The 25,168-nt window shown below is 47.4% G+C and overlaps 1 protein-coding gene across 1 annotated transcript in view; it reads left to right on the forward strand.

Annotated features, from left to right (window-relative positions):
• Positions 1–218: 218 nt before the first annotated feature.
• KIF7 (kinesin family member 7) overlaps positions 219–25,168 on the forward strand; it is a 32,751-nt gene continuing 7,801 nt past the window's right edge. The window contains exons 1-13 of the mRNA XM_015419244.1: positions 219–313; positions 2,628–3,024; positions 5,658–5,858; positions 5,977–6,394; positions 10,916–11,453; positions 16,312–16,449; positions 16,983–17,180; positions 19,314–19,510; positions 21,485–21,582; positions 22,348–22,500; positions 22,867–23,069; positions 23,537–23,734; positions 24,218–24,343. Of these exons, the coding sequence (XP_015274730.1) occupies positions 2,697–3,024; positions 5,658–5,858; positions 5,977–6,394; positions 10,916–11,453; positions 16,312–16,449; positions 16,983–17,180; positions 19,314–19,510; positions 21,485–21,582; positions 22,348–22,500; positions 22,867–23,069; positions 23,537–23,734; positions 24,218–24,343 (2,796 nt within the window). The 5' untranslated portion in view covers positions 219–313; positions 2,628–2,696. The remainder of the gene's footprint in view (positions 314–2,627; positions 3,025–5,657; positions 5,859–5,976; positions 6,395–10,915; positions 11,454–16,311; positions 16,450–16,982; positions 17,181–19,313; positions 19,511–21,484; positions 21,583–22,347; positions 22,501–22,866; positions 23,070–23,536; positions 23,735–24,217; positions 24,344–25,168) is intronic.

Below are 25,168 nucleotides of genomic sequence, written 5' to 3' on the forward strand. Positions count from 1 at the left end.
TGAGAGGCGCGTCTATTCTGCCCAAACCACGTCGCCTGTCCGGGCCCTGGATGGCCCGAAACAGCAGCCATTTTTTCCTTCAGGCCTCTTCTTTCTTCCCTCTCCGCCCCTTGAGGAGACTTCCCGCCCCCGGCCGCTTCCCTCCCTCGCTCTTGGTTGCCCCGACGAAGGGGGAGAGGGGCGGGTCGTCGCCTGACGCCATTGCTCGGCGCCGGCCTGCCTGGGCTGGCGTTGCTGCCCCTCCAGTCCTGCCCCCGGCCGAAGCCCCGGGCCGGGCCGGGCCTTGCCAGGGCAGGCTTGTTGTGAGGACGAGGTGAGATGGGTAAAAGCGTCGCCCTTCGCGTTGTTTCCCTGCCCGGCGGGCCTCTGGGATGTGCGGAGGGCGTCTGCCTTTCTTCTGGGACGGGCCGAAGTGGTTTCTTTTGTGGTGGGTCTCTGTGAAAGGGGAGGGGAGAGTCAAGGGGTGGTGGGTCCTGCCCCGATCTGCAGGCCAGGTACACGGGCTAGTTCCTAAAGCGCTGTTTGATATTATCTGTCATCTCCACCCTTCTTCGGAAAGAGAGCCTTTTAAAAATGGGTTGTTTTTTTTCTTGCCACCGCTTCTGAAGGAGCTGATCCGGGCAGCTCGTACCAGTAACACAACCGATAAAGATGATGGACTAGTAATTACGGTCGCTGACCGTAATCATAGTTTTTACAAATCAGTCAAGACTTGCCCCAGTTTAAAATGAAACAATCAAAACCGATGTAACAAAAGTACTAACAGAAGACCCCTAACAGCAGAGCATCAAGGGAGAAGCAATGCCTACAAAAATGCTACAGAAGGGGGGGGGGGATCTTTAAATGGTCAGTGGTTAAGATGCTGAACTGCAGGCTGTGGAAGGTCGGTAGTTCAGCAGTTCAAGACCCGAGTGTGCCGCATGATGGAGTGAGCTCCCGTCTCTAGTTCCAGCTCCTGCCAACCTAGCCGTTCGAAAGCAAGAAATTGCAAGTAGATAAATAGGGACCACTTCGGTGGGAAGGTAACAGCGTTCCGTGCGCCTGGGTGTTTAGTCATGCCGGCCACATGACCACGGAAACGTCTTCGGGCAGCGCTGGCTCTTCGGCTTTGAAACGGAGATGAGCACCGCAACCCTAGAGTCGGATTCGACTGGCTTTCGAGCAAGGGAACCTTTACCTTTACTAAAATACAAAAGTGGGAAGATGTTGGGGCAAATAATAAATGTCTGTGTCTAAAACCCAAATTAGCAAGCACTGGGTGAACTTCCAGGAAAAGAGTGTTTCATAAACAGGGCAGCACTCTCAAAAAGCCGGTCTTTTCTTCTCTCTCAAATAAAAAACACAAATCACAAAGCATTTTGAAAAATTCTGTTAATTGTGATGTTGAAATTTAAGTCTCAGGCACATCAGAATCTCATTTTGCGTGCCTTTTCTTTAGCAAATACAGTATGGTTAGAGTGCACTGGGAGTCAGAAGAGTAGCTTCCTGATCGTCTAGTCCTAAACTTCAGCAGTCTAGCATTTTAGTGTAATTGTCCTGTGTGCTGCCGTTCAGGGGTAGATTAAAAGTTAGCTGCTCATGGGATAAACAAACAGGAAAGTACTCATCTAGCCCCAACAAGAATGGTACAATGCAAAAAAAGAAACATTCCCTCTCTGTGCTGAATTGAGATGGACGGGATAAACTAGGGTTGGGGGATACATCCCTCACAGTATACATCCCCCAGACCTAATTTCACCCCATTCTTGGATACTATGAATGATTAGGGGATCTGCCTCCTTTGCAGATTATTAATTAGCTGACAGCTATTACCTACATTACTACATGTTCTGTGCAGCCACCCCACAGGGTAGGGCAGTACTATCATCCCATGTTGCAGATTACGGGGAGGACCCTGAAGAACTATTCTTTTATTTAGTGCATGTTCATCTTGCCCTTCCTCCAAGGAACTCAGGGCAGCACACAAGGTTCTCCCTTTCCCTTCCCCTCCCCACAACAGGCACCCTGTGAGGTAGGTGGGGCTGAGAGAGCTCTCTCGAGAACTGCCCTTGAGAGAACAGCTCTGAAAGAACTTATGACTAACCCAAGGTCACATCAGCAGCTGCATGTGGAGGAGTGGGGAATCAAACCTGGTTCTCGAGAGAGCTCTCTCAGCCCCACCTACCTCACAGGGTGCCTGTTGTGGGGAGGGGAAGGGGAAGGGATTGTAAGCCGCTCTGAAACTCCTTCGGGTAGTGAAGGGTGGGGTATAAATCCAATCTCTTCTCCTCTTCTCTTCTTCAAAGTAGCATTTCCACCATTTAACCCACAGCCATATTTAATATATTTTAATCCTACCTTTTCCCACTGCCAGAAACTGCCTCCATCCATGCATTGCAGAGATGTCAGCTACACACCCAAATTTTCTTCCTTCCATATGCCATGTTGGATGCTCACACTCGGCCTGGTATTTCTGATGGTGGAGTTTTATGTGATTTCTGACAATAGTGGATGCTATGTGCTTTGTGAAGTTTCCCAGTCTGCTCACGCTTGAACAGGTGCTTTGCTTTGACCGCTCTACTTCCAGGACCAAGTTGCCAATATTCCTTATTTTAGGGTTATCTGTTTCTAACTTTATCTTCTTGCAGAGGAGCTGGCAGAGCAATAGAACCCCTGCTTGGCTTACATCTGTCCTGAATCTTCAGTTGTGACTGACCATGGGCCGTAAAGCTGAGTCCAAGCCACCAATGGAGGAGATTCCTGTCCGGGTAGCTGTTCGCATTCGACCCCTGCTGCCTAAGGAACGGTTGCATGGGCACCAAACGTGCCTGCGAGGAGATCCAGAGACTAAAGAAGTGACCCTGGGGCACAGTCGCCATTTTCACTTTGATACTGTCTTCACCGAATCTGCCAGCCAAGAGTCCGTGTATGCTGTTTGCGTGCAGCCACTGGTGGAGGCCTTCTTTCAAGGCTTCAACGCTACTGTCTTTGCCTATGGCCAGACAGGGTCTGGCAAGACCTACACCATTGGAGAAGCAACTGTCTGTAAGTTCCATTTTCCTCTATTGCATTAATCTCGGAATTCTTCCTTTCCCTTCTCCATGAAATATGAATGCTGTCAAATAAATTTTTAATAGAAACAGCATGTAAATATTTGGAACCAAAAAGGGAAAAAATTAGTGTTCCCTCTAAACTGGGTTAGTGTGAGCTAGCTCATAGTTTTTACCCTCCAGCTTACATATTTTTGTCTTAGCTCAGGAAGGATGGCTCCAGTCCAGAACAAACTAATTTATTCAGTAGCCAAATCACCTGCCTGCTCACAACTTTAATGCTGGTAGCTCACAAAGTAGAAGTTTTCCTCAGGACTCCACAGCTTAGAGAGAGCATTGGTGCTGATTGCTGCCTCCTGTACAATGTCACAAACCTCTGTCCATAGCTCTTCAGGCACTCTGTCTATCAAATCTAGTCCCTTAAACCTATTCTTCACCTCCACTGTATATTCATAAGGGATGTGATCTAGGTCAAACCTGAATGGTCTAGTGGTTTTCCCAACTGTCTTCAGTTTAAGCCTGAATTTTGCAATGAGTAGCTCATGATCTGAGCCACAGTCAGCTCCAAGTCTTGTTTTTACTGACTGTATAGAGCTTCTCCATATTTGACTGCAAATGACATAATCAATCTGATTTTGGTGTTGCCCATTTGGTGATGTCCATGTGTAGAGTCGCCTCCTAAGTTGTTGGAAAAAGGTGACAGCCCTTCAAATACTTAAATACTTAAAGAGAGCAATCATATCCCCGCTCAACCTCCCCTTCTCCAGATGGAAAATTCCCAAGTCCCTCAGCCTTTCCTCATAGGGCTTGGTCTCCAAACAGTTTTAGGATCTACTTCAGAAAGTATTCTCTATGCATTTTCAGAAAATGAACTTTTTACTTTTTCATAAATGTAAATTATTTTTTTGGTTGATGTTTTTATAATGCAGTCAGTGTGCATTTGACAAAGTTGCAACACAGAAGGCCTGAGTCTTCCTCATGCTATACATTTTGAGTGTGTAAAACCTTGTTTTACTTTTAACTCATTCTAACTCATTTTAACTTTTAACTCATTCTAAGAGAGAACCTTTCATGGGAGTTTTTTTCCAGTGTTTCCCCAAATGTACAATTTTTTGCATTGAAAAAATCGGGGGAAAAAAGGTCCTCGGGGAAAACCACAACCCCCTGCCCCAGTTTTCTGTCCCCCACCCCAGCCTTAACGTTTCTTGCTTTTCAATGATAAAATCTATTGTATTAACAATGCAGCTGTATCTTGTTAAGCTTAGAATCATAGAATCATAGGGTTGGAAGGCACTTCCAGGGTCATCTAGTCCAGCCCCCTGCTCAATGCAGGAAATTCACAAATACCTCCCCCCCCAAACCCGTAGTGATTGCTGTTCCATGCCCAGAAGATGACAAAAAACCTCTAGGATTGCTTCCTCACCCCAAAGGGGCAATCAGCATTTCCCTGGTCATGTAAAAAAAGGGCCACAAGAACCAAGCACTGAGGCAACCCTTCCTGTCCTCCCTTTCATGATCTGCCTAAGTTCACACAATCAGCATTGCCATCTAGCTTCTCTTTGAAAACCTCCAAAGAAGGAGAGCCCACCACTTCCCGAGGAAGCCTGTTCCACTGAGGAACCGAAAAAATGTCAGGAAGTTCTTCCTAATGTTTAGCCGAAAACTCTCCTTATTTAATTTCAACCCATTGGTTCTGGTCCAACCTTCTGGGGCAACAGAAAACAACTCCATACCATCCTCTGGATGACAGCCCTTCAAGTACTTGTAGATGGTTATCATATCACCTCACATTCATCTCCTCTCCAGGATAAACATACCCAGCTCCTTCAACCTTTCCTCATAGGACTTGGTCTCCAGACCCCTCACCACCTTTGTTGCTCTCCTCTGGACATGTTCCAGCTTGTCTATTTCCTTCTTAGATTGTGGTGCCTAAAACTGTACACAATACTCTAGGTGAGGTCTAACCAGAGTAAAGTGGTATCATCATATCTCGTGATCTGGACACTATACTTCTGTTGATACAACCCAAAATTGCATTTGCCTTTTTAGCAACCACATCACACTGCTGACTCATGTTCAGTGTATGGTCTACTAAGACCCCTAGATTCTTTTTGCCCATACTACTGCCAAGACAAGTCTCCCCCAACCTGTAATTATGCATTTGATTTTTGACTGCCTTGCCCTCCCGCACCCAGGTCTTTTTGTGCTGCAAAATAATTTTGCAGCGTTATGGTCTTATTTATGGACCTGGCATTGTACGATAGCAGTGCAAGAGAAGGGTACGTCTTCCTAGCCCCGTTACCGACATGTCTCAGGATGGGGTGAAGGTTGGAAGGGGACCGAGCATAACCATATCTCCACCTCCTTCTATTATAAAACCTTACTCCACCACCATTCCATTGTAAAACCTTGCCCCACAACATCTTGCCTTATGCGGTTAATGTCATTGCTGGATTTACATGGGACTGCATCAATATTTCTTTTTACAGCAAGTTGCCATTTGGGCCAGTTGTATAAAATAGCTCTTCTATCCTAACATTTTCCCTGGCACTGGATGGGTTCCTCCTATGCTTGTACTGCTGGTGACACCTCCACCTACCCAACTGCATTCGTGTTTCTCTTTCCCAGCTTCCATCAATGAAGATGAGCAGGGCATAATCCCCCGAGCCATGGCTGAAGTGTTCAGACTCATGGACGAGAATGACTTATTAGACTACATGGTCCGTATTTCTTACTTGGAAGTGTATAAGGAGGAATTCCGGGACCTCCTGCAAGTGGAGACAGCGAGCAAGGCCATCCAGATCCGAGAAGATGACAAGGGCAATATTGGTACAAATTAACATTTCGCTGTTCCTCTTGTTTTTTTAGATAGTCCCTTCTAGGACTTGTTTGGGTTTCAGGTGCAGGCTGCCTCTTTGTAATCCTTGCCATTCCTCTCTTGTTGCAGTATTGTATGGGGTGAAGGAGACTGAAGTGGAAGGCCTGGATGAGGTCTTGAGTCTGCTGGAAATGGGCAATGCAGCCAAGCACACTGGTGCCACCCACATCAACAGGACATCCAGCCGCTCACACACCATCTTCACTGTGACAATGGAGCAGCGCCAGAGTGCTGGGCGTCTCACTCGTCTTGCCCTTCAAGACAAGATATTGGTTCCAGTCTCTGGCCAAGTCCTAACCTCCAAGTTTCACTTTGTTGACCTGGCTGGCTCTGAACGGGTGGTGAAGACAGGGAGCACGGGGGAGAGGCTCAAAGAGAGCATCCAGATCAACAGCAGCTTGCTGGCACTGGGAAATGTCATCAGTGCCTTGGGGGACCCCTGCCGGAAAGGCAGTCACATTCCTTACCGGGATTCCAAAATCACCAGGTATGTAGACCCTGGCTAAGTGGCTTTTGTAATCTTTACCAAGTCACACTTGGTGAGCAGGTGCTTTTAAGCTTTGATGGTGCTCTTTAGTTATTTCTAAGTTTCTGACTTAGATTTACCAGCTTGTTATCTCTTTTGATTTTATGCTGATGGAGGCTCAGTCAGGACATTCTGGGTAAAAAATTCCAAGGAGCCTTTGTGTTGCTCAGATCTCTCAGGCCTATGTGTAAATTTGAGGATGCCAGAATGTAAAAACAGATTGTTTGGACTCATGGTTCAATATTGATGTCTCCTCTAGCAAAATCCTTGCCCACTCAGTGGAAATGAACAATCTGGCTTTTGTTGCTAGGTGGGTTGGACTCTTGGAAAAAGAAAACCACTGCTGCAGAATGACTACAGAGATGAGCTTGGCTCTCGGCTGCTGTGAGTGTGGAGGCTTTAATAGCAATAAGCTACAGTGCGGCACTGTGTGAAAGACAACTGATTCAATCATTCATTATTGTTTGACAGATTCGTTGATGTTTTGTCCTGCCAGCATGCCCCCTAAAGAGCTCATATGATAAAATCCATTATTAGAGGATTGGTGGACATGTAATGCTCCTAACTGGTATGCAACTGGTTTCAGAACCCTTAATATGCAGTACCGCTCCATGGATGACATTACATACATAAATGCCGTGAAGTCACAGCTGACTTATGGCGATCCCAGCAAGGGGATTTCAAGGCAAGTGGGAAGACCCTGCTTAGCTTCTGAGATAGGACTATACCATGACACCTGCACTCTGTGGATGACTTTAAATGTGGTTAAGGATGGTGCTGTGGCTAGTGGTTAAGTCCAGTAGTGCTTAGAATTACTGTGGGCCTCATAAAGATTCAATTGCTGCCTCTTGTATGTTGAGAAAAACACAAAGAATTCTTGATTAGAACAGAGATACTCAGTGGCTCCTTGCCTTAGCTCTCAGCATGATCTGGACCCTTGGAATGTTGTAGCCCTGCCTCCCCAGCAGCCCTGGTTAAGGCTGGTGGGGAAGGATATGGTCAACAGGATCTGGAGAGGGGGAAGCTGATTGGAGGCAGCACATGATCTTGAGACTTGCTCCCAGTGTCAGGATGAATTTATGTGCTCTGGTCTTAGTAGCAGAACACAGTTTTTTTTAACTATCTGCTTGATTCAGTACCTTGTTGCCAAGTTTATTTATTTAATTTATAATTCAATTTATATCCCGCCCTCCCCTAAGGCTCAGGGTGGCTAACAATTGAGGCAAAAGCCATAATTAAAACAATTAAAACAAAAACATAACAATAGTACAGCAAAGTGCTGGTGCTCTAATGTTCCCAGTTCCAAGATGGGTTCCGGTAGAGTGGATCTGGACCAACAACATAAGTTCCAAAGCGGCAGATGGGTAGTCTTCTTCCCGGGGCCCGATTGCACCCTGATGGTATCTGCCAATTTTCGGCGACGGTGCATTGATGGAACAGTAGCGGCGGTGGCTCCTACTTGAAAGCCTGGCGGAAGAGCTCCATCTTGCAGGCCCTGCGGAACTGCGCAAGATCCCATAGGGCCCGGGTCTCCTCCGGGAGCTCATTCCACCAGGTAGGAGCCGCCACTGAAAAGGCCCAGGCCCTAGTCTCGGCGAATTTGACGTCCCTGAGGCCTGGGGTAGTCAAAAGATGTTGGCCCCTCGACCGTAGTGCCCTTGGGGAAACACATGGGGAAAGGCGGTCCCTTAGGTATGCTGGACCCTGACCATAATGGGCTTTAAAGGTAAGAACCAGCGCTTTGAAGTGGATCCGGTATGCTATTGGCAGCCAGCGCCTTCAGCACAGGCTGGATGTGGTCCCGCCTAGGGAGACCCGTCAACAGCCTGGCTGCTGCATTCTGCACTAGCTGCAGCTTCCGGATTTGCGACAAAGGCAGCCCTAAGTAGAGAGCGTTACAGTAATCCAGCCTTGAGGTGACTGTCGCATGGATCGCTGTAGTCAGGTCATCACGGTCAAGGAAGGGAACCAACTGCCGTGCCAGCTGAAGATGATAAAAGGCCGACTTGGCAGTGGCTACTACCTGAGCCTCCATCGTTAAAGAGGAGTCCAGGAGCACTCCCAAACTCCTAACCCCCGATGCTGGCACCAAAGGCGCCCCAACAAAGGTCAGGAGAGGGAGTCCCAAGCCTGAACCGGCCTGACCTAGGCCCAGGACCTCCCGTCTTCGTTGGGTTTAGTTTCAGCCGACTCAGTCTGAGCCAACCAGCCACGGCTTGGAATGCCCGTTGGAGGTCATCTGGGTCGAAGTTCGACCGGCCGCCCAGCATCAGATAGAGTTGGGTGTCATCCGCATATTGATGACACCCCAGCCCATACCTCCGGGCAATTTGGGCAAGGGGGCGCATGTAGATGTTAAACAACATCAGGGACAGCACTGCCCTCTGAGGCACCCCACAATCAAGAGGGTGCCCGGGACCGCTGCTCCCCTATCGCCACCCTTTGTCCCCAACCTTGGAGAAAAGAGGCAAACTATTGGAGGGCCAGCCCCTGAATCCCCGCGTCGGCGAGGCGGTGGGCCAGCAACTGGTGATCGACCATATCAAATGTGGCCGACAGATCAAGCAACAACAGTGCCACCACACCACCTCGATCCAGATGGCTTCGGAGGTCGTCAGTCAGGGCGACCAATGCCATCTCCATCCCATGACCCGGGCGAAAGCCGGATTGGAAGGGGTCTAAGACTGAAGTTTAAGGTTTTCTCTGTTTGTTCTGCTCCTGCAGTTGGGGAATGCCCATAAGAACCAGCATTTATGCAGGTGCTTGTGTTATCAGATTTATTAGGGTCAATTGGTGAACTTCAGATGTTGTAGATGAATGGTGCTGGGAACAACCTGTAATGTACATGAGTGGGGTAAGAACTGACTGCCATGAAGACCAACAAATATCAAAGACAGTTTGAGCCTAACCAGTTCTACAGAGGAGAAAACAGATATTAAAATGTTAATGGCAGTGTTAAAAACAACATGCAATATACAGGAGACCTCCCAGCCAATAGTAACATAGAAAATAGACAAACGAGCCAGGGAATACAAAATACAATATAGAATACAAAAATGAACAACTATCAAAATTTAATACAAGGTATAAAGATAAAGTTCATACAAAATACGTTAAGTGCAGTTTAGACAAAATCAAATAAATATACAATATAGGTAATTAATTCTTAATACTGATACGCAGGGCTATTTTGGGGCAGGAACACACAGGAACGGAGTTCCGGCTGGCTTCAGAGTTGGCCACGTCCACTACAGCTAAAACCTCTGCTTGCGTGGCTACAGGGGGAAGGCCTGGAGAGCAAACACCCCCCCGTCAACTCCGAGGCGGGTGGGCTGGGGCCCCCCTGGAAGGATCGGGGAGACATTTAAATGCCTCCCCATGCCTTCCCCGGCCTGTCCAAGGGCCAGCTTGCCCGGGCTCCCCACAGCCGCAGGATGCCCAGGCAAGCCAAGGGAATGCATGGGTGTGGCCTAATATGCTAATGAGTTTCTGCTGTTGGGTGTGGCCTATTATGCTAATGAATTCCTGTACCTGCTGGGCTTTTTCTACAAAAAAGCCCTGCTGATACGTATATGATAACTGCAGGTAAGTAGACAATAATTCTGGTAAGTATACAATAACGAAGGCTCCGGATTATAAGACTTGTGCCTGGTATTGCTATGGTGATGACTATGTGCGGCTAATATAAGAAGTTATGATATGTGAGTTTGTAACTACGTTCATTCAAACAAAGAAATTGACAACAATACTGTGCTAGAAATATTTACTTCTGAGGAAGTTTGAATTACGAAACGAAGAGAAAATCCGGAGCCTTCGTTATTGCATACTTAGCAGAATTATTTTTTACTTACCTGCAGTTATCATATGCGTATCAGTATTAAGAATTATTTACCTATATTGTATATTTATTTGATTTTGTCTAAACTGCACTTAATGTATTTTGTATGAACTTCATACCTTGTATTAAATGTTGATAGTTGTTCATTTTTGTATTCTGTATGACATAGAGTCTCCCTGACTTTTTTGTCTGTTTTCAGTGTTAAAAAGAACAACAGTAGGGACTTTTGGGATCAGAGAGAACTTGTTGTAGACACTTTCTGATTATTTTTCCCCTGAAGAGAAGTTGGTTGTGGGAAGTGCCATCAAGTCACAGCTGACTTATGGCGACCCTTCAAGGGGTTTTCAGGGCAAGAGACATCCAGAGGTGGCTGACCTCTGCCTGCCTCTGTGTAGCAGCCCTGGGTTTCCTTGGTGGTCTCCCATCCAAAGTACTAACGAGGGCCGACCCTGCTTAGCTTCCAAGATCTGGTGAGGTCGGGCTAGAAGAGTAGTAAGGATCAAAAGGAGAAAAATGTGCATTTATTTGTCAGATTTCATGATAAATATGTGGGGATTTGCATTTGGTTCTCTTGTACATTCAACCTGAGCCCCAGCAGTGGAATTGCATCCTGATTCCCCCCCCCCCCCTGTTTGCTCCCCTAGGATCCTGAAAGACTCCCTGGGTGGGAATGCTCAGACTGTGATGATTGCCTGCGTCAGCCCCTCCTCCTCTGACTTTGACGAGAGCTTGACCACACTGAACTATGCCAGCCGTGCTCAGAACATCAAGAACAGGGCGGTGGTGAACTGCTGCAAGGAGACAGAGCATGTGGTGGAGCTGCAACTGCAGATAAAGAACCTACAGAGGGCACTGGATCAACGGCACCGCTCAGAGACTCGCATCATCAACCGTTCTGACTTGGCCCCCAAGCAGCCATCACAGGACCACACCGCCCGCTTGCTCATGGAGTGTACCCATTATAGGACATGCACTGATGCTGCCTACCGGCTCTTGACAGAATTGCAAGAAGAAGGCAACCTCACTGTGGATCAGATCCTGCGAGTGAAGGAGTGGCTGTGCATTGTGGAGAGTGAGAGGAGCGAACTGAGCTCAGTCTCTGGCTTAGACAGCGGTATCGAAAGCACTTCAACTGAAAATCAGAACCACAAGGTGCAAAATTCTGAATTATCTAGCATTCAGGTACTAAGAAAGAACTGCTTGGTTGGCTGGGTGTGTGTGTTTGTGCCCCACTTGCATCAAGGGTGAATTCCCAAGATGTCTGCCAGAATATCACCAGGATTATCCTACTAAAAGTTAGCCTCAGGCTATATGTTTAGTCAGGGTGTCTTTACACAATTTGTTAGGCAAGGATGACATTGCTTTCCCTGGCTTCAGTCTGATTTGTTGCCAGTCTGTGGAGAACATAGTTTAATGCTGCTGCCCAGTCTTTGGCAGTGTTAGTTTTTTTTTTAAAAAAAGGGATCTTGGATAGCTGGCCTGCAAAAAACCTCTGTCTGCAATTCTGGAGGGCTGCTTCCAGTCAGGCTAGACCACTGATATTCAGCAACTCATGAGCCACCTGTGGCTCTTCTGAGCACTCTAATCTGGAACTTGACTCGTGTTCCATGAGAGTGGGCATGGCCTTTGCCTGGTGGAGTTTGTGATTGGCAGATGGTTCCCACCTTGTAACAGCTGCTGCATGGAGTAAATGTGGCTGTTCTGGTTGAGGATAATGGAATATGTGGCTCTCTGTGAACCATGGAGTGAGCACCACTGGAGTAGACAATACTGAGCTAGATGGGCCAGTAGCCTGGCTCTGCAAGACAGCTTCATATGTACTGGGAGAGACAGTAGGGGGGCATGCAAATGGTTCCAGGATCAATCGCTGGCATTTGGGGGGGGGGGGAGACCAGGCTGTTCATATGAATAAAGAGAATTGAAAGGAAAACAGGATTCCCTGGCAGGATTAGGAATTCTTGACTCTATACTCCCCCCTACTGTTTCCATAGTGATAGCTTGTCAGGTTAGAAGAATCATCGACTCATAGAGTTGGAAGGGACCTCCAGGGTCATCTAGTCCAACTTCCTGCACAATGCAGGAAATTCACAACTACCTCCCCCGCACACCGCAGTGACCCCTGCTCCATGCCCAGAAGATCGCAAAAAACCCTCCAGGATCCCTGGCCAAATTGGCATGGAGAAAATTGCTTCCTGACGCAAAGTGGCGATTGGCATTTCTCTGGGCATGTAAGCAAGGGCCACAAGAACTAAGCACTGATGCAACACATCCTGACCTTCCTTCTCATAGAATCATTGATTAACAATGGGGAATATTCATTTGGTACACAAAGATATTGCTTTAATTCAGACACTGCTCCAAGCCATAGTTTAGGAAGCTGAATATTGTGGTTTAGTAGTGCGATATCTCAATGGGCAAACCCCGATTTATGATGGCCTGACAGACCTGACATGCAGGGGAGTTTGGTGTGAGGCCTGAATTGACAAACAATGCTCATGATGGTTATTTTACTTCCATATGTTGCAATTCCCTCCTGACAGGAGTAGGTAGAAAAACTAAAGAAAACAAAGAGTTGGCCTCTGTGTTAAGAAGTTCAGTGTGGTGTTTGAATTGACTGACAAAATGACCTGGGAATGAACCGAGTCTTGTCAATGAGGACATGAAACTGAAGCCACTTGGAATTTCTCTTCCCATGTATTCAGTATCCTGTATGAATAATGTTATTGCCCCACTCTGAGGGAACCGAACCGCTGCAGTCTGCTAAGGGGACTTCCCTGAAGCCCGTCTTGAGAGTAAGGGCGGGCCGGCTCTGCTAGTTTGAAGAAAGCAAGTGATGAGGAACGTTCCCCTTTCTTCGGCAGTTGGCTGTGCAAAAAAAGGAGGAATTGTCTGCATCATTTAACAAAACATGAGTTCTGTGCCTAATTAGAATCTGACAACCATTGCCTTCTCATCACTGGTCTTTGTCTCCTGCAAGACTGAAGGGCCCATTAGCCTGCAGTAATTTCTCTCCACAAAGGAGCACATTCATTGTAATGGCAGAGTTCTGGAGTGTTTCTGCAGACACTAATTGTGTTTTTCCCAAACTGTCAGGGACTGTGATGGCCCAGAGATCAAGAAACATATCAGAAAGTAAGGCGAGGCCTTATTGGGACCAACTAATCCTGACCTGGATGGCCCTGGCTCACCAAATCTTCAGAAGCGAAGGAGGACTGGCCCTAGTTAGTACTTGGATGGGAGACCACTGAGGAAGTTGAGAGTTGCTACACAGAGGCAGGCAATGGCAAACCAGCTGTTTGTCTCTTGCCTTGAAAACCTTATGGGGTCCCCATATATCAGCTCAGACTTGACAGCACTTTCTACCACTAATCCTGAAAATGCTAGAACATCCCTGCTGGATCAGACCAATGGTAGGAACTCTATACTCCCCCCTACTGTTTCCATAGCGATAGCTTGTCAGGTTAGAAGAATCATAGACTCATAGAGTTGGAAGGGACCTCCAGGGTCATCTAGTCCAACTCCCTGCACAATGCAGGAAATGTAGGAACAGGGGCATTACAATATTGACCGCTTTTATTCTCAGTCCCTAACATAGAGTTTGCCATTTTCACACCTGCAGCACACTAGTCTCACACAGTGGCTAACCAGTTCCTCTGTAGCCTCATGGCTCTGGGATTCAGAGGCTTACTGCCTCGGAATGTCAAGATTCCCCTCAGTCACCATGGCTAGCAGCCATTGATAGACTTGTCCTCCATGAATCTATCTAACCCCCTTTTAAAGCTGTTTATTCCTGTGGCCATCACTACATCCTCTGGCAGTGAATTCCACATTGTAATCACTCTGTAAAAAGTAGTATTTCCTTTTGTCATCCTGAACCTACTGCCCATCAGTTTCATTGGATGCCCTCAGGTTCTAGTATTTTGGGAGAGGGAGAAAAAATTCTTTGTCAACTCCCTCCATCCCATGCATAATTTTAGAAACCTCTGTCATGGTCCCCATTAGTCGTCTCTTTTCTAAACTGAAAAGTACCAGATTCCTCAGCCTTTCCTCATAGGGAAGGTGCTCCAACCCCCTAATCGTCTTGGTTGCCCTCCTCTGCACTTTTTCCAGCTCTACAATCTCCTTTTTGAAATATGGGGACCAGAACTGTACACAGTATTCCAAACAAGGCTGCACCATAGATCTATAGAGGGGCATTACAATACTGACCACTTTTATTCTCAGTCCCTAACATAGAGTTTGCCATTTTCACACCTGCAGCACACTGGGTTGACACTTTCATTGAGTTATCTACTACGACCTCAAGATCTTTTTCCCTCTCAGTATCAGCAAGTTCAGACCCCATTAGCCTATACTTGAAGTTTGGATTTTTTGTCCCACTGTGCATCACTTTACACTTAACCTACACTGAACTTCATTTGCCGCATTGTTGCCCACTCACCCAGTTTGTGGAGGTCCTCTTGGAGCGCTTCAAAGTCAGCCTTGGCTTTCACCATCCTGAATAATTTGGTGTCATCTGCATACTTGGCCACTACACTACTCACCCCTAGTTCCAGATCATTGATGAATAAATTAAATAGTACTGGCCCCAATACTGATCCTTGTGGGACTCTGTTGTTTACTTCTGACCATTGTCAGAACTATCCATTGATTCTTACTCTTTGCTTTCTGTCATTTAAGCAGTTTTTAATCCATAAGAGAACCCATCCTCTTATCCCATGACTGCTAAGTTTCCTCAGGAGTCTTTGGTGAGGTGCCTTGTCAAAAAGCCTTTTGAAAATCCAGGTACATAATGTCTGCTGGGCCACCATTGTCTACATGCTTGCTCACTTTCTCAAAGAACTCCAAAAGGTTGTTGAGGCAGGATTTCCCTTTGCAGAAGCCATGCTGATTTTCCCTCATCAGGCTTTGTCCCTCTATGTAGAGAGCCAGTTTGGTGTAGTGGTTAAGTGCGCAGACTCTAATCTGGGAGAACAGGGTTTGATTCCCCACTCCTCCACTTGCACCTGCTGATGTGACCTTGGGTCAGTCACAAGCTCTGGCACAGCTGTTCTTGAAAAAGAGCAATTTCTGTCAAGAGCTCTCTCAGCCCCACCCACCTCACAGGGTGTCTGTTGCGGGGAGGGGAAGGGAAAGGAGTTTGTACGCCGCTCTGAGACTCCAAGTGAAGGGCGGGATATAAATCCAATCTCTTCTCCTTCTATGTGCCTAACAATTCTGTCTTTGATTACAGTTTGATTACAGTTTCTACTAATTTTCCTGGGATAGATGTTAGGCTGACTGGCCTGTAATTTTCAGGTTCCTCTCTGGATCCTTTTTAAAAAATTGGTCACATTTGCTACTCTCCAGTCTTTTGGTACAGCAAATGAAGGGAGTAATTGATGTAGGATATGGGATTGGATCCAGACTAAACTTTCCAATGGCAGAATGGCACTTTCCGGCCTCCCCTGAGCTCCACAAAATGCTTCTTCTGGGGGACAGGCAACCAGAGGAATGACATGAGGCAAGTGTGGAGCAGGAAGGAGAAATGATGAAAATTCCAGTTTAGTCTGAATCCAACTCATAGTTTACTGTTTCTGTTTAATGCAAAGCAACACAGAAGCTTAAAGGTGTGGTGGTAGTGGTGGGGATGTTTGTTTATTGCAATCTGCCTGCAAAGACTTGGAAAATATGAAGTTTTGTGTAGTTTAAAGATTGGGAGGGGGGTTGATATGCACAGAACAGATGGTAGCAAAGACCCCACTTATTTGGGCAGCACGATGTGGCCTCACAGAAACTGGATCATGTCTGCAAACAACCACCTGAATATAATTCCTGGAGCAGCTGCTGATCAGGGCCTGGAGGCAACAGCCCGTTGCCAACAAAGCAGCATCAGAGTTCACTCTCAGTGGGGCTGAGGTTGAATGTGAGATCACTGTTTGTGGAATCTTGCTGTGCTATAGCCATGGTTGCTCTGCCTCATTATTTCCAGCTAAGGAAGGCAGAAAGGGTATTCTGAAGTTGTGAGAATGCAGCCCATTTTCTGTTTTCTCCTCAGCAGGATAGCCACACAAAGGGATGTGAGACAGTAAGAGAGGACTCTCTGCTGAGGCTGGAGAGACAAGTGGAGCGGTTAGAAGAGGAGAATCGGGATTTCCTTGCTGCCCTTGAGGATGCCATGGAGCAGTACAAACTGCAGGTATTGTCAGATCACATTGGCAAACTCCTCTCTGGTGCTCAACAAGGCAGAACAATAATCTCTTATCGCAGCCAGCTTTTAGGCTAGGTCCCTTGCTCTTTTCCTGCCTCCATTGCAAGAAGGGGAAGTTGTCTGTTTGAATTTGAGGTCATGGGTAATCTTTCCATGGTCTTTTCAAGGTATTTGCTTTTCTACTTCTTCCTCACCTGTAGTTCTGTGGTCCTTGTCCAGTGAAGCCATCGACAGGGTGGACATCAACAGCAACAGCTGCCCAGTTTGTGTACAAGATATCAGTCTTATGGCACAGCTCTAAGGCTGGGGAAGGACTGTGGCTCAGTAGTAGAGCATCTCTTGGCCATACAGAAGGTCCCAAGTTCAATCCCTGGCATCTCCAGGCAGTAGTGACGGAGAGAGACGCTGCCAGTATTGAGTAGACAGTACTGACGTTGATGGGCCAGTGGTCTGAGTCAGTATAAAGCAGTTTAATGTGTTCATCTACAGCATCTATATCTCCCCCCCCACCTCCTCTGCAGAGTGACAAGTTGCAGGAACAGCAAGACCTCATCTCCGAACTACACAAATGCCTATGGGTGGCAAGGCCAAACTCAGGCGCACCTGAGTTGCTGCAAAACGTCTACCTGGTTCAGCTTGGCCAGAGACCTCACACAGCCCCTGTGGATGCTGCCCAGTCCCCCCACTGGCCCAAGCTTGGCTTTACCAACCACAATAAGGTTTGTAGGGCTTCTTGTGGCATCCTGTGTCAATGATGTATGCATTTTGTTGCTTTTTCAGAGTCGTTTTCTGGGACTAGTTTTAAGTAAGTTCAGGAACAAAGGAGGTTGGAGACCTGAACAAAGATGACGGGACCCTTATCCTGGTTCTGTTAGGACAACATGGGTTAAATGTGAGGATACAGATTCCAAGCAACTTCCGTCTGGATGTCAACCCTCACATGAGTCATGCAGGGTTTTTTTGTTTTGTGTGTGTTTTGCACTACACAATAATCCAGTTCTGCAGCAGGGGAAAAAGCCATTCTATAGTTTACATAAGTTTAAAAATGCATAGCATTTCTCTCATCTTTTAGAGTTTATTCTGCCTCTGCTCCTCATATGAAGGAGCGCTGCAGAGAACTTGGAGCACTAGAATATGTCAGCCTCTCAGACTTCTGCAGTTTTACCAGGTGTTGCCGAGATGCTTTCAAGCATGTGTTTTTAAATAAAGGCTGAATTCTGCAGCTAGTACCTCATTGCTTCCATTGAACAGCAATGTTCATACATCCTTGAATGGGATGTGAAAAAGCTGCCTGTTCAAAGAAAAGTAACAAGAAACTCTTTGGCTCTAAACAGTTGTAAAAAGTTTTAAACATTAAGGGTTGTCTCTGTCATGCCATATTCTCTCTGTTGTTTTGTGGTAGCATCCTTTTAGGAATAAAAGTATCTGCAAAAGTTAAGGTATGTGCAGGGCTGGCCCAAGGTGTTTCTGCGCCCTAGGCGAGGCGCAGATGCCAACCTCCCGGTGGGGCCTGGACACCTCCCAGCTGGCCGCCCCCCTCCGTCCCCCCCCCAGCCTCGACGATCTTGCAGGTAACGAGGGCCAGCAGCAGGGACCACGGGGGAAGTTCCACTCGGCTCTTGGGGGCTGCTTCGCAGGGCAGCTGAGTGGGGTGGGAGCCGCTCTGAGCCTCTGGGACTTGGGGCTGCAGGGCGGCTGCGGCGTGGGCGGAGAAGGGCCAGAACTACCAGATTCGGCCGAGCTGCCGCCACCGCTGAGGGGCCACCGCTGCGCCGCATTCCTGGGGGGGGGGAGGAGGGAGGCCGCCGGGGCAGGGAGAACGAAAGCAAGAGGCGGGGGAGGGAGTGTGTGTGTGTGTGTGCGCGCCTGTGCCTGCCTGGCCGGCCCCGCAATCTGGAGTGAAGCCCATGCGCAAAAGATGTGGAGGAGCGCTAGGGGGGCCCCAGTCCCAAGCCTCTGGACGGAGAGAGAAAGAAAGAGGTGCCCTCTTGTTGCTGTCGGCTGCCGCTCTCTGCTCCAGCCCTCCCCTCGCTTGTCCGTCCGCAATCCCTTCCTTCCCTGCTTCCGTGCGAGAGAGAGACGAGAGTGGGACTGTGGGAGGAAAAGAGACAGTGGGCAGAACAAAGCAGGGGCGCCTCTCTTTTTGTCCTTTTCTCCTCCTGTCACGCTCCAGTTCACCTTTTGCTGCCCGAGGTGGCGGCGGGGAACGAGGCTGCTTGAAAGTCCTGTCAGAGCTCCTCTCCCCGCCTGCCACTCTGCCCGCCCTCTTTTTGGTTCTGCTGCTGCTGCGCCCCTCCGCGTCCTTTTGGTGGGGGCTTGGGGGGCTTTGGCGGCGGGGCAGCGGGTCCTGTTTGGTGCCCCTAAGGGCCGGCCCGCACTCTAGGCGAATGCCTAGTTCGCCTAGCGGGTGAGCCGGCCCTGGGTATGTGTCCCCCTAAAACTGAACTTAGAAACTTTGTATTCTTAAGGCATGATTTCAGACAGAGTGGAACACTGCAATTCTCACATTCCACTAAGCAGCAGTCTGGGGATCATTGGATTCATATTCTTTACTGGAAAAGAAGACAGCATGTATGATAGTTGCATTTCCTAGTACAAAGGTTTTGGAGAGGGAAGGTGAAAGTTATTTACCTAGTGAATGAGTTCCTCTACTGGGCTTGCTCTGGAGTGTTGCTAGTAAAAGAATTCAAACAGACAAATGAGGATTTAACATAGAGGAAAGAACTGACATTTTGTGGGAGGTCAAACCTAAGGAATGTTTCCCTTTATAGGATGAGTAATTTCTAGGATGAGGCAAAATTGTTAAGACATTTTCCACTTAGCATGTCCATTCTTTTTCTCTCTCTCAACAGCTCTGCAGTCCCCCAGCTTACAGGGGAAAGGACCTGTTGGGGTGCCATCAAAGTTGCCCTCAGGGTTTGGATGCTAGTGATGGTATCCTGATACAGGACAAGGCTTCAGAGGGTCTGGGGGAGCCCTCTGAGGCAGAAGAAGAGGAGAAGGAGGAGGGAAGACAGTGTGAGCAGACATGGTCCCTTTACCAGCGCAGGTGAAATGAGAGTGCTGGTTTGTATGGCTTGCACACAAGAGACCGTATGTTCCGTTCCCTAGCATCTCTGGCAGAAGGTTTCTTGGGGCAGAGAAATGCTTCTTTCTGAGCACACAGTACTTCAGTACAATGTTGATACAGTATGTGAACTGAAGGCCCCTTGGCCGTCTCTGGATTCAGTTTCGGATTCGTTCAGCCGGCTCTCCTCTGCTGATGTTGACAGGGTCCTGGGTGCTGTTAAGCTGACCACATGCCTCCTTGATCTGTCCCTCATGGCTGGTTAAGGCCGGCAGTGAGAGGATATGGGCCCCTCTGCTGGACATTGTCAATCTGTCCCTGGAGGGTCTTAAGGAGACTGTGCTTGTACCACTCTTGGGGGGGGAAATCCTTGGCTCCTTCAGATCCAGCCAATTACTGGTCCAGTTTCAAACTTAGCATTTCTGGGTAAGGTGATTGAGAGAGTGGGTGCTGAGCAGCTTCCCGGTTTCCTGGATGACACATCGGCACTGGATCCGTTCTGGTCTCGCTTCCGCCCCGGCCATGGGATGGAGACCATGTTTGTTACCCTGACAGATGATCTCTGTACACCGCTGGATCGAGGCAGGTTGGCACTGCTGTTGTTGCTTGACCTCACTGTGGTGTTCAACACAGTCGATTACGATCTTCTGATGCACTGCCTCACTGACGTAAGAGTTCATAGGGTGGCCCTTTAATGGATTTCCTCATTTTCCCATGGTTGTGGGACAGAGTATGGCACTGGGTGAGGATGTGTCCTCTAGGCAACCCTAATTATGTGGGTTCCCTCCGCTGGCGAGGAGTTTCAGGCTTGGGTGTCATCAGTATGCTGATGACACCCAGCTGTATCTGTTATTGGATGGCTGGCCAGTTACTGCCCTGCAAAACCTGTCTGAGGGATTGGAGGCCATGGTAGGATGGTTACAAAAGAGCAGGATGAGACTGAATCTGTGGAGGAGGGGCCCTTTGGGATTGGAGTTCAAGCTTCCGGCTCTTGATGGGGCGCCACTGACACATACACCATCTGTCAAGAGTTCAGGTGTGACCTTGGATGCCTCCTTATCAATGGAGGCCCAAGTCACGCATGTTACCAAGCTGGCGTTTTCCCATCTTTACCAAACTCAGCAACTGGCTCCTTTCTTGTGGTGCCCTGACCTAGCCACGGTAATCCATACAACGGTCACCTCCAGATTAGACTACTGCAGCTCGCTCTACACTGGCCTACCCTTGAGGCTGACCCAGAAAATCCAGTTTATCCAGAATGCAGCGGTGCCCTGACCTAGCCATCCGGGGTCTAAGCCAGGAAGCTCTTCTTGATAATATGAAGTGCAGAACAGAGCAGACATGAAAGAACATGTTGTAAAACAATGTAGGTGGAATTAGAGATGGTGCCAACCAATGTTCCCTCTAAGCTGTGGAGTCTTGTGAGCAAAAATTCTACTTTGTGCGATACTGGCATTAAAGTTGTGAGTGAACGATTTGGTTACTGCATAAATTAGTTTGCTCTGGAGCCATACTTTCTGAGTTAAGACAAAAATGTATGAGCCGGAGGCTAAAAAACTGTGAGGTAGCTCAGACTAACTCAGCTTAGAGGGAATACTGGTGCCAACCTGAAAATGCAGCCGCACTGATGAAAAAAAATGTAAACTCAGCCTTGATATAGAGGAGACATATAGAAGGTTTCTGTTTGTATTTCTTGTATACCGTGGCTTAAGACAAAAAGGATATGAAACGCCTTTGAGGGGGAAACGGACTGATATGCTTCCAGCTTTACCTCTGGGTGGATACAGAATTCTGTGGGCTTCACTCTCTACATAGGCCTTCTGTCTGTTTTGTTGAAGATACCAAAAAATGTTTTTATTTCCTCCTTTCTTTCTCCAGTTCCCCAGAGTTGTCTTTTCTTCTGTGCCGTTTATGTCTGATCTCTTTCTAAAAGACAGTGATTTTGTGCCATTTTAGAAATGGGATCCACAGCTGGATTAAAAAGATTTCAAGCAAAGAATGGAGCAAAAGCAACCCAGTGTTGATTCAGGAGGGACTTCCAGAGTTATCCAAAGGTAGCTTATTTTTCTTCAACCAGGAAAGTCAGAGGAAGAGTCTCCCAACAGTATTTCTCATAATTCTATAGAACAAAAACAGTAATGTCTCCAGGCTTACAACATAAAACTCACACACTGAACAAAACTAGAAGCTAGATGGAAAAGCACAAGGGAATAAGACTTGAAGCCTCTGCTAAGAAATTTAAGAAGCCCTCTGTGGCAGGCGGATCCTCCAGTGAATGGATCATAACATGGAGCTGGGGGGGGGGGGGAGAGTTCCTTAGCTGCCTTCACCTTACACCTTTAGTAAACAGGTGACTAGCCAGAAGTGGAGGAGGATGGAGACCAGCAGTACAGGATTTGGCTCCAAATGACAGAGGCCAAGGGATAATTTCCCCAGTATTCCATAGAGACCATCTTCTCCCTTCAATTCCCACATTTTTCACCTCTAAGTCCCATCATTGCATCCATACGAAGTAGTATGAAGGAGGTTTGCCAGCGTGCCCCAGCTCTTGGTTGGTGGGTGTGGGAGTGCGTGAGATTCGCCATATAGATTATGGCTGGCACAAACTGTGGCCTGTGTAGCGAAGATCCTGCATTCTGGGATTGTAAAGTATGTTTGGGTATTTAACGTGCAAGCCTCCCTTGTGTTCTAATCCTAAATCCCCTAGAATGCCTGTGTCTACAACTGAATTACACACATATTCATTGAGAGCCTTGTGTTTCTTTCCCAGATGAAAATGGAACCTTGCACATCTGAATTTACTTCTTTTGTGGTTGCAGCAGAGTGCAGGAGACCAGAGCTAGTCAATGCTGGGGAAGGCTTTTTGGGGAAAGAGTCCGAGTGGCAGCTGGTTCAAGCTCAGCAGAAGATCCGTGAGCTGGCCATCAACATCCGCATGAAAGAAGATTTGATTGTGGAACTTATCAAGACAGGTGTGAGGCAGTCTTGATAGCGACAACGCTGCTCAGGCAATGAGGGTCTTTGGTTTTGTACACATGATTGATTCCTACATGTGCCTGGTTTTTAATCCTGAAAACCAGTGTCCCCAGCAAATGTTTTTGCCAATGCTCCTGCTTATTTTCTAGCTTGGCTTAAGATGGCTTTGAAATTCCAAGTGATGCTTCCACCACTCTTCCTTCCCGCTGCTGTTTTTCCCCCTCCTATTCCCCATTGTCTAGCATACATACTTCCTTCCCAGCTTCTAATCTTTTCTAATGCTTCTTGGGAATCCAGATACTTAAACTTTAGCTGTTGCCTGGTCTTCGATCGGTAAACGAGGCATCTCTTGCAAATTGCAGGCAAGCATGCACAGACCATGAACAAGCAGTACTGTCAAAAGATCTGTGAGTTGGAGCAGGAGGCAGAGCAGGTGCGAGTGGAGCTGGGAGATAGCCAGAGACAGCTGCAGGAGCTGGAAGGCAAAGAGCCCTGGGACCCTGGAGAGAAGTGGAAGTTGCAGGAGTGTCGCAGCAAAGTAGCAGCGGCTCAAAATAAGGCAAAGGTGAGCCCAGAGAATGTGTCTTGGCCAGAGGTGCTCTGCTGGATTTGGCCTCAGAACCTAATAATACAGACCTTCTGGGAGGTTTGAGAGGTGGGTTTAAGGGTGGCCTCTGCCGTGTGGTGTCCTTGTGTCCAGCCCTAGTGTATGTGTTGTCTTTGCATTGTAAAAAGCCCCAGAATGGACTGTGGGAGGGTCTATGGCTCAGAGCTTCGTGTGCAGAAGGTCCCAGGTTCCAGTCAGACTGACCTTCATAGACTTAGTACAATGGCACCTTTAAGACCAACAAAGTTTTATTCAAGGTATGAGCTTTTTGTGCATGCACATTGAAACCTCATACCTTGAATAAACCTTTGCTGGTCTTAAAGGTGCCACCGGACTCTAAATTTGTTCTACTGCTTCAGACCAACATGGCTGACCACCTGGATCTAGACTCAGTACAAGGCAGCTTTGTGTGTCTTCTGGAACAGGTTCTGCAGGAGAAGAAGCAGGCGACAGAGAGGCTGGCATCTCTCTCCACTCAAAGCAAGAAGCGGGTGCAGGAGCTGGAGAGGAATGTGCAACAGATGCGGCAGCAGCAGAGGCAGCTCCAGAGGAGGCTGCGAGAAGAGGTGGAGCAGAAGCGGCGACTGGAGACAGAGATGCACAGAGGGCAGCATCGGGTCAAGGTGGAGACAGCTGGGTAGAGAGTGGCTGTGCAATGGGATGGGCAGGGGGAATTCACCGTCTCAAGCTGAAGACGGGCCTTTTTTTAAAAAAAAACCAATTTATTTTCTGGGTTTTCAATGTTTAACATTTTATAATGCAGCAAGCTGTAAAGGGTGTGTGGAAAGGATTCGAACTAGAGGAAAGTACAGGATACACCTTTTAAATACAAATTATTATTGCAGAAAAGTTGTGCAATGCATTCAACCTCAGATTGATGAAAACACTAGTTATGCTCGTTAACCTGAAAGGGCACCAGATAATTTAATTATTATAATTCTTTATCCACTTAAAAAATACCAAACTGTCTTGAGCTAGGCCTGCCTTTGAAGGAGGGAAACATCTTTGGGGTTGGGTGGGTGCCAAATTTCTATGGCCCTTGGTATGTGATAAAACTTTCTGCTGCATATCCTTTTGGTCTGATAGTGTCCCCTCCTCCCCTGCAGGCGCTGGAGCTGAAACATGAACAGCATCAGAAGATCCTGCGCCTCAAGACGGAAGAAATTGCTGCCTTCCAGAGGAAGCACCGGAGTGGAAGCAACGGCTCCGTGATGAGCCTAGAGCAGCAGCAGGTAAAGGACAACAACGGCTTCTTTGCTGGGTGTCGTAAGGTCTGCAAAAGTATCACCTTAAACTGCAGTTAGGCAGAATCCATTCCTGGACTCTCATAGTGTTTCGATGTTTTCTGTAATGATACCCTGCTACCTCTGAGATTCTTTTTGTTCATTCCTTCTTCTTGCTATGATGGTGAATTGCTTTGCTGAGAGGTAGAGGAAAGAGATATATTTTAAAGCTGACTACAGGAAGAGAAAGTAACTGCCTGTTTTTGGAGCAACCTGCAACCTTATACCTGGACCAGAGCCCCCTCCCCCACACACATACTTTTTCCTCCTAGGAACTACATAAACAAACATCACCTTTGTGACATCAAGCAATTATATTAATTCATATCCTGCTCTCAAATCTGTTTGTCTTAACAACTAAATAGCAAAAACTGCTGTGCTGAAGAAATCAAATGCTAGGCACGCAGGTGTGAGCAAGAGTTAGTACTTTGCCTCCTCTGTTAACTGTATGAGGCTGCGGTCACACACACTAAATATTCCACTTTCAGACTGGATTTTTACCGTGTGAACTGGCAAAATCCAGTTGGAAAGTGGATTGAAAGTGGATTATTTAGAGTGTATGACTGCAGCCTGACTATCCTTATTATTCCTACTATTCATTTTGCTAATTCATTTAACATGGCTTCTGGATGTTTTGGGTTTAGACACCAGCAATAACCATTTCTTTGCTTTGATGCTCCTCCTCTTCCAGCCATTTTCCAATGGCTACAAACAACACCCACCAAGGGAAGACCATCTACAATTCACAACTATGTTGAAAACTATATATCACAT

The sequence above is a fragment of the Gekko japonicus genome, unplaced genomic scaffold, assembly GCF_001447785.1.
Source record: "Gekko japonicus isolate JY-2015 unplaced genomic scaffold, Gekko_japonicus_V1.1 scaffold111, whole genome shotgun sequence".
Classification (NCBI taxonomy): domain Eukaryota; kingdom Metazoa; phylum Chordata; class Lepidosauria; order Squamata; family Gekkonidae; genus Gekko; species Gekko japonicus.